This window comes from Rhinichthys klamathensis, unplaced genomic scaffold (assembly GCF_029890125.1).
Source record: "Rhinichthys klamathensis goyatoka isolate OS25496 unplaced genomic scaffold, OSU_Roscu_1.1 h1tg000079l_1, whole genome shotgun sequence".
NCBI lineage: Eukaryota > Metazoa > Chordata > Actinopteri > Cypriniformes > Leuciscidae > Rhinichthys > Rhinichthys klamathensis.
In genome coordinates this window covers 302,484-312,475 of record NW_026606621.1, presented here as the reverse complement: position 1 = coordinate 312,475, position 9,992 = coordinate 302,484, and the positions used below count along the sequence as shown (strand labels likewise).

Below are 9,992 nucleotides of genomic sequence, written 5' to 3'. Positions count from 1 at the left end.
TCTCGCAATTCTGACTTTATTTCTCAGAATTGCGAGATATAAAGTCAGAATTGCGTGATATAAAATCGCAATTGCGTGTTATAAAATCAGAATTGCGAGATATAAAGTCAGAATTTATTGATATAAAGTCGCAATTGCAGGTTATAAAGTCAGAATTGCGTGAAATAAAGTCGCAATTGCGTGTTATAAAGTCAGAATTGCGAGATATAAAGTCAGAATTTATTGATATAAAGTCGCAATTGCAGGTTATAAAGTCAGAATTGCGTGAAATAAAGTCGCAATTGCAGGTTATAAAGTCAGAATTGCGTGAAATAAAGTCGCAATTGCAGGTTATAAAGTCAGAATTGCGTGAAATAAAGTCGCAATTGCAGGTTATAAAGTCAGAATTGCGTGAAATAAGGTCGCAATTGCGTGTTATAAAGTCAGAATTGCGAGATATAAAGTCAGAATTGATTGATATAAAGTCGCAATTGCGTGTTATAAAGTCAGAATTGCGTGAAATAAAGTCGCAATTGCGTGTTATAAAGTCAGAATTGATTGATATAAAGTCAGAATTGCGTGTTATAAAGTCAGAATTGCGTGATATAAAGTCGAAATTGCGTGTTGTAAAGTCAGAATTGTGAGATATAAACTATTCTGAGGGGAAAAAAGTTAGTCTTTTTTTTCCCTTAGATTTGGACTGATAACTCAGATATATCTCACAATTCTGAGAAAAGATGTCAGAATTTCGAGACATAAACTCGCAATTATCTGTTATAAAGTCAGAATTGCGAGATGTAAACTCGCAATTGTGAGAAAAAAAGTCAGAATTGTGAGATAAAAAGTTGCAATTCTGTCTTTTTTTCTCGCAATTGTGACTTTATTTCTCATAATTGCGACTTTGTATCTCGCAATTGCGACTTTATTTCTCACAATTCTGACTTCATATCTCGCAATTGTGAGATAAAAAGTCGCAATTATTAATATTTATTTTTTTATTCAGTGGCGGAAACAAGCTTCCATACAAAACAGCATGTGACGTCATTACGCACAGGTTTTTATTCGCTTTAAAGCCGTTGGATGGAAACACACTTTCATCATCTTTATTCGCATGAGGTTTTTTTTACCGAACTTCAGATAATTCGATTGACAAGTGGATGGAAACTTGGCTTGTGTCTGAAAACATTACTTTTAGTTTGCACTAAAGTATATTCTTTTAAAGTATATTATTTCTGTAATAAGTACCCTTTTTAAACGTTTTTCACAAGGGCATACTCATAAGAAGTAAACAACTCATGAGATCCATGTCAACGTGTCCGAGTTATTATTGATAAAGGGAAACGCATCAACTCAAACATGTCACTTGGTTTCTGTGATGCCAAATCTCTTTGTTTCTATGTCTTGTGACCAATTGTGTAACACCATTTTTGCACAAGCGTGCAGGAGATGCGAATGCTGGTGTATATACTAATTTGATGGTGTTTTTTTGGAGCTTGACACTATATGTGAGGAAAAACAGCATGGAAAAGGTGAACATGATTTCACCAAATACAACATGTTCCTGGATCAACGTCTTTGTTGAATCTGGAACAACATTCCAATCAACCAATCAGATTTGAGGGACACGTTTACATTTTATGTCAAGTTTTGGCTTACAACCAGGGTTAGGTGATTCTATATCAGTGGTATTCACCTATAATTTCCTTCTGATTTTAGGGATAACGTATAGGGTTAAATGAAAATGAACTCTGGTGCGATTGCTCTGTTAGAGCGGTTCATTTCAATAAGTGTGAACGCTGCCATCTGAACCCTGGTGCACCAAACAAGCGGACCGAGACCCACCTTTCCAGAGGTCTGCTCCTAAATGAACCCTGGTTCGACTGCAATATGAGTGCAACACGGACCAAAGACATCTAAACGAACTAAAAACGGGATGTGATGTCCCGATGACGTGATGACGATGGGGATATCAATTGAATCTTAGGCTACCAAGCAAGTTAGTATAGAAGAATAAAAGGTCATCAGCATGTGCTATAGTGGTAAACATTTGGAGCAAGATGAATCGCACTTTGACAATTGTGGTTTTTATGTGCGCTGAAAAAGAGGAGGAAGCATAAGCGGAGAATACGGACTATGGCTATGGAAAAGAGGCCAACTTGGCATGCTAATTTTGCAAAATGAGCTTGAGGTAAAGTAGTTTTGAGTTTTAGCACCATGTCGCTTTGATCAATACGCCATTTTTATTGGCTAGTCAGTAGACGTAGGTCGTAGCCGGAACACAATATGAGATGGTGATCATGCTAAACTTCTGAAACTGTCAAAAAATGATCGCAGTCTATCTTTGATCGCAAGAACGGCCGTCTTTGAACCTCTCTCACTGTATGAGACCACCGTTTAGGAACCACGACCACAGAAATTGCCACGACTGGTCGATTTTCATCTGGGACTGCGCCAAAATTGTACAATGTGTACCGAGCATTAGTCCGAACCATTATACTTCCTTGCTCTAAAGCAGCTTTTCACCTGAAAAGCTTCAACCTGTTCACTTACACACTAGCCTAGATCCTGAAATAGCCTCTCAAACTGCCCCATTGCACTTCTTGTTCTGCTACGATAAGCTTCAGAGTTGTTACTCTGAGGGGTCACTTATATGCATTCACCTGAGGTCAACATGGAAACGTTATTGAGTTCAGAAGAGAAGACCTCATAAAGAGATTTTCAATAGCTTGTTGGAATTTATTGAAGTAACTTTATGATTGCCCAAAAAAAAAAAAAAAAATAGAATGCAAGATCAGGCTTGCTCAGCTTTTTGACACAAAAATACAGATTGTGTTTATTTACGTTGAGCAAAAGGGAGAGATGGCCTGACTCATCTTTTACCACTTTTATCGCACTGCTAGTAAAGAGCGGGTGCTAAGGGCATAAACTGTATTGTATCAGTGTGAGCTATTGTTAGACACAGTGGCATCGTCTCTGTGCTGCCTGACCATTGTGAAATCCATCAGCGAAGCATTCATTCGTATAACATCCGGAAAGCCATTCTGCCTCCGAAATTTATTTCTCCTCTCCTACTGTGTTATTTCAAGGTAAGATTAATATCACTTCCGAGTCTCTGCAATGAATTTTGAGAGGGCATCCCCGGGCGAAGTATGCAAAAAGTCACATTTGTTGTAGCAATGTGCCACATGGAACATGATCACAATATGGCTCTTGCCAAATCATAATGTCGACAACCATATGTGGGTCTGTCTTGCGGTTTGTTTTAACAAAAAAACATGCGCTTTATTACTTGTGCTGAACATTTGTATCCAGGAATAATGCAAAGAGGCATATTCCTGCCAGCGTTTTTCTTCTGTGTAATGTTTCTTTTTTGTGTTATCAGGGATGTGAATATATTTGCCAAGCTGCTTTGCTGACATTTCTCTTATACCGCTGCCTTCAGAGGTGCTCGTGCTTACTGTTGCAACTCTAATTCTTTGGTTACAGCTTCAATAAACTTGATTTGTTTGAAGTTTTTATGGTTTTTTTTTTTTTTTTTACAACAGGCATCAGTATTTTAATATCATGCTGATATTGCGTTATACTCACACACACATAATCTTTGGGTTTTATTTCTTAGAACCACTGTAAATCAACACAGGATGCAGGATCATTCTTATAGACATACTTTAGTTTGACAATCAATAGAAGTTACTTATCATTTCAAAGTAATTTTAGGAATACTTAATTATTATTAATGCTATATTGATATATCAGCGTGCTTTACTGCATAACCCTGCTTATTATCAATAATCAAAAATATATAAAAATAATTCGGACAACATTCATTCACGTTAAACCTGGGTCAGCAAGATACTTTGTTTATTTTGAAGAGTTTCGGGTTGCACTTTATTTTAAGGTGTCTTTGTTACAGTGTAATTATATATATTTAAGTAATGAGTAATATTAAGCAACTACATGTACTTACTATAGAGTTAGGATATGATTCGGGTTTGGTTTAGTGTTAGTTGCATGTAATTACGCACAATTTACTGTTATTTATATGGTAAGTACATGTAACATATGCAACAAGGACACTGTAACATAAAGTGTTACCTAGTTGTGTACACTGTAAATTGATTCAGTCATTATTCAGTTGATATTTTTGACTTTTTAGTTAAAAAATCTTGTAATAACATTGTAATATGTTTGAGGTTAACAAGAATACATTCCAGGTTAATGTAACAATGTTATATAGATATTAGCAAATTGTTATTTTTATTATTATTTTCACTTCAATGTTACATTCTTGAACAATGCAGACTATACTGTTGTTGTGTTTATTGTGTTGTTGTTGTTGTTTGTATTAGCAGGCTAAAAGAACAACGAATACATCTGGGTCAGAACCAGCTCTGGGTCATTCTACAGAAACGTCCCCTTTTGGTATGGCAAGATGTCTTAAAATGTACTTCTTTTTCTAATATTTAAAAAAATGCCACATTATTACATTACCCTTGAAGTTTATGAATACACATACATTACAGCTAAATGATATTTTTATATTTTTTGTCCATTTATTTAAAGATCACATGTACCCTTTTTTGTCACTGGTGTCACCCTTCTTTGGCAAAATTAAAGGTTTTTATAAAATATTATTTCTAAAAAAATTCAGCACATGTAGTTACAGAAAAATAATAATAATGCAACAAATAAGGAGATTATGTTTTATTTTTTTTTATTTAGGTTTGTTAAAAGTGTGATTGAATAATGTTATTTCATTTGCACAACCATACATTTGCTATAACAATGAAAATATTTGAAAAAACACTTACAGTATAAACAAGAAAGGTAACACTTTACAATAAGAATCATTAGTTAACATTAGTTTATGTATTAACTAACATGAACCATGAACAATACATGTTTTACTGTATTTGTTAATCTTTGTTAATGTTATTTAATTAAAATCCAGCTGTCCATTGTTAGTTCATGTTAGTTCACAGTGCATTAACTAATGTTAACAAGATTTTAATAAAGTAGTATTTAATGTTGAATGTAACATTAGCAAAGATTAGCATTTCATTATTACTTTATATTAAGTAAGGTAGTTAAATAATGCACCTTATTGTAAAGTGTTACCACAAGTAATGATGCAATCCTCTAAATATTAACTCTGCTACTAATATTAAGTGTATAGCACAATTAAATGGATGTAAAATTATTATCATGTCACGTGACATTTTATTTAATGTGACAGGAAAAAAAAAAACAGTAACACCACTGACACAATGAATAAAAAGTGAAATATATTTGACCAAAGATAACTACTGGACAGCACAAGGAGGAGAAAAAAACACATAATGTTGATAAATTCTGTTTTTATTGGCTATGTAAAACATGGATGCTAAAACATTTCGTTTTAATGAATCAGTTTTAAATGGCATTATTAAAGCCTCCCGACTCTTGTGTTGGACAGGTGATGTACGCTAGACACAGGTGGAGCTGCTCTGGTTCAGAGTGTTTGCGCCGGTCTTCTCGGAATGAGTGACCGCCTCCAGCGAGCCCTGACTCCGCCTTCCGCAGGGCTGCGTGTCGCTGAGCGGAGAGAGGAGAGAGTCAGTGCGAGCAGTGCGAGCTGCGCCGCGCGTCAGACACAGAGGCCACCGGCACCTCACTGAAACACACCGAACATGGACCTATTCGAGTTTGACTTCTTCAGGGACTGGGAGCTGGAACAACAGTGGTACGTCTGCGGGCTTTATGTGTTTATGCTCATTCAGTTTATTGGAAGAAATGTCTTTGTCATGCTCTCCGATCTGACGTGGTCACATTCCGAAATACGAGTGAAACCCATTATGACGCATGTAGCGGCTGTGTCTCAAACCCTAGTGAGCAACCTACCTTGACAGCGTTATTTTTTTTTGGGGGGGGGGGGGGGGGGGCATCATAGACGCGTTCCGAACGCGCATTCTCAAAGCGCACATATGATGTCCAAAAACGCTGTCTTTGTAGGCATCTCGCTAGTGCTCACTTCTGCTGTCTCCGACTGCTCTTGTGTTTTTATTGATGGATTGATAATTGGGACAAAGTTTAATTACAGAAGCGCTGTATTGATGAATTGAGTGTCTATGCATTGCAACTGTAAAATAAACTAAGTGCAACCTGTGCCACTTTTCCCTCTTTAAACTGAAACTTCCATATTATTAGATCATAGATTATTTATTGATTGGATTTAATATGAGTCAAAAGTCCTTTAAGTCACACTTTAGCTTAGTGTTCATGTTTGGGTAATTACATTGTAAGTAATGAGTAATAAAAATGTAATTGCTTATAAAACAAATATTGTATGCATCATCTACACACAGTTGTTTAGTATTTTAACTACTGCAATTTATTATATTTATATGGACAGTTTTTTTTAGTGTCGCCATACAGACATTCGCATTCATTGCTTATAAAAACAATCACTCATAACATTCGCAGACCTTTTCAACATGCATTCCTTTGTGCAGAAGAGCCTGATATGAATGTCATTTTAGTAATGCAGTTGTATTCATATTTATCCATAACTTTATAATGCAAACAGAAGTATTTCATATTAGTTTGGCATATTTAATCATGGGCAGTCAGCTATAGCGCCCTCAGCTGGTTAGGGCTATAGGTTATTAATGTCTTTATGCACTTTTATCCACCACAACAATATGATTTCAGCATAATTCTTTGTCTTAAACCTTGCTGATTTTTGAACAATCTCTTTATCACCACCATGTGGCAGAGCACAGGAACCCGTGGAGTTGCAGATATGAATCCATACGAAGCAATGTGGCAGAGAATAAAACAATAAAAGCTCTTGATGTATTTGAGCATTCATCACTTGACCTACATTGACAGATTGACACGAACATATGCATGTTTGGTTTGGTTAGTTGCTTTTGTCTCGAAGGACGCGAGTCTTTTCCTTTGTTGAGCTGATTCTCAGTTGCTTCACATTTTCAACACCTTAACGCCTGTTTTATGGTCTTTCTTTTGTTTGTTTTATTGTTTTCTTTTTAACGCACATAATCGGGGATCATTGAGCTTGTGTCATTAGCAACAATGTGATTTGTAGGATATGGTTTTGAGTGGCCACGTATTCATTGTTTAGGCTGTCATCTTGTTAAGAGGAGCAAATGTTTTTGCTACTATTTTTATTTTAAGGAAAATGGTCCTGCTTTGTCCCTTCATGGGCATTTAGTTCTGTAATTGTATTTTTTAAAAAAGGACTGGGACACATTTGTTTACATCTGTGAAAATGTAATAATCCGCCATCAGGACGACATTTAAATGCTGTCATTATTTTGTCTAGGGACTTATGAGTCCTTGTTTGAAATCCCTTAAGTGATGACACAATGGCTTGTTGGCTTAAACCGTCTATTGTCTCATAAGGAGCTTCAAATCACTCTATTTTCTACATAGTCACTGAAATATATACAACCAAACTTCAGGTTAAAGGTTATATTTATAGACGCCGTGCTGATATTAAAACTATTCTCTCTCAGGAACAGCTACGGGCTAGTTGCTTATTACTTCTGCGGTGGTGGCAATTTTGTCTCTTGTTGCCATATTCATAACCCTGAGCTACCCATTAAGTCTGTGAATATTTATGAGGGTATTTAAAAAGCCATTTTTGTCTGATAAGTTTGCATGGTCTGTGTTTTAAAGGCAGTGTATCACTATTTTTCACTGCTGTACAACATAGACTGTCGACCAACCAAAAAAAAAAAAAAAAAAAAGCATTTGAAATGTAGATTTGGCTAAATAGATGATTGATTGTTTTGTGTTTTCTAGAGATAAATCAATGTCTAAGAAGCAAGCATACTATAATAACGCACTCATAATTCATTGTCTTTGTGTTTAATACTTGCCTATATCCCTATCTGATGGCCCAGGGCTGTACTTGAGACATCATATTGATTTGAATCTGATCTCACATATGTTGGTTTGGGCTTCGACACGAGGTTGGATATGATCAAGTCAGATTAGGTTGTGCGGGATTCAGTGAGGTGCAAAATGAGTTTCGATGGAGAGCAGAGCCTTATTTGTAGACAAAGGTTAAGCATGGGAGCCACTGAGGCGGTGTGGATTGGGACATGCTTTTCTGTGCTGACACAGCCGTGATATGAATGGCTGCTACAATTATGTTGGCTCTTCATTTTTACAGAGTCAAATGGCTTTGAAGTGTGTTTTTTCGAATATTTTATGAAAACAATTGCTCCTCTCTCTGTGTGTGTGTGGTGCATTTGGTAAATCGTTTTGTATTATGAGAGTATGAGTTAAGTATTTGTCATAACCAATGAATTTGGATTAGAGAACCGGAGCTATGCTTAATTAGACTTTATATGGCTATATTTTATAGGTTTGCACCTTTAGTGGTAATAGAAGACCTCATAATTAGGTGCAGCCGTTTATTGTGACTTTCTTTTCATTTGGCGGCACTTTATAGCCGCCCTGAGAGTAGCACCAGGAGGGATTATTCAATGACTCACTTGTGCCTTTTTTTTCTCTCTGTCATTTGCCCTTTCTCAGGAGGGATTTCTGTCCCAATAACTCAATTTTATTTCCCGGTGTTAAAATGTGCAAAGCCTTGGACTATTGCTGAATGATAAGTTAACAGAATTTCAGACTCCCAGGATTTGTTTTGTTTATGGAGAACTTTTGCATTGGCACTATCAATATTCAGAAAACCATTAAATGTGTTTGTATGTTGTTGTCTTTTTTAGGAGTTCACACTGAATAAAGTGTTTATCACCATTTAAGATGACGCAAATTTAACTAGATTTGCATTTATTAAAAGAATTGCTTGCAAGGAAGCAAAACAAGTGGGTAACTCTTTTTTTTTTTAGTGTCCTTGTTACACGTTGACGTTACATGTACTTACTAGTAATAACAGTAAATTGTGCATAATTACTAGGGCTGTCGATTTAATGCATTAACTTAATTAATTAGTTATGGGAAAAAATAACAAATTCAAATTAATTCGCATTTAACGCACCCGCCCCAGACTACATTTCATACAGGTGATTGGTGACAAACAGGAAGCAAACAACAGTTTAATAAATAAGAAGTTAATACTGTGTTATATTTTAGACACAATATTGTCTGTTTTTGTTACCTATAAAGCCGTAGCAGAAGGACTGCGCTTCTCAGAGCAAAACAGCTAGCCTGGGAAAGCCCAGACAACTTCCGGCAAATTTAGATTTGCTCTGAAAGTTAGTCTGGCAAAGTGCTCATTCAAGCCCATTTCCAATCCGTCGAAATGGAGGCACCAATCAGAAACGTTATGGCGGGCTTTACACGATGACGACAGCGCTGGGATTTTGAAGCAGATTTTGTAGCCTACATTACAAAGATGGATGCCGCCGTCGAACATCACTCGTTCGAATCAGCTATCACGTCTGTTTTAAGCGATTTGAACGTTTCCTTTTAGTTAAAAACCGAGCAAAGAACAACACTCGGAGATGTTTCTCCGCCGCTCTGCATACGTCATCTCCTTCATCGCTCTGATTGGGTTTAGGTCTATCCGCGACGTCCGTTGGTGACGCCCCTCTGGAAATGATTTGTCTATGACGCTTTGCCAGACCATAACTCAGTTACAACTGAGAATGGTCTGGTTTTAACCAGGCTATGACACAGCTGTATTTCTGAACGAATTCGCGTTTTGAACGAATCGGATGAACCAATGATTCAATGGCCCATTCATAAAGAAAGACCATTTATTCATTCCTGAATGAATTAGTCATTTTAACTAATCTAATGAATGAATTACTTATAGTTCACCCAAAAATTCTGTCATCATCTACTCACCCTCATGGCCGTTGAAGCCTAAACGATTATGTGAACGAAATTCTATGTTGAGTCAATAATTTCTTTTTAGTAAAGCTACTTTTGTTAAGTCTATTTGATGCTTTTCTCATTTAACACAATAATGACTTTCAATTATCTTTGGGGGGTAATTTCTCAGCCAAATGTGGTGTGATTAATTTGATTGATTAATT

General features: G+C 36.3%; 1 protein-coding gene across 1 annotated transcript in view; it reads left to right on the top strand.

Moving 5' to 3' along the window:
• The first annotated feature begins 5,463 nt into the window (after positions 1-5,463).
• aff2 (AF4/FMR2 family, member 2) overlaps positions 5,464-9,992 on the top strand; it is a 251,479-nt gene continuing 246,950 nt past the window's right edge. The window contains exon 1 of the mRNA XM_056251211.1: positions 5,464-5,701. Within this exon, the coding sequence (XP_056107186.1) occupies positions 5,649-5,701 (53 nt within the window). The 5' untranslated portion in view covers positions 5,464-5,648. The remainder of the gene's footprint in view (positions 5,702-9,992) is intronic.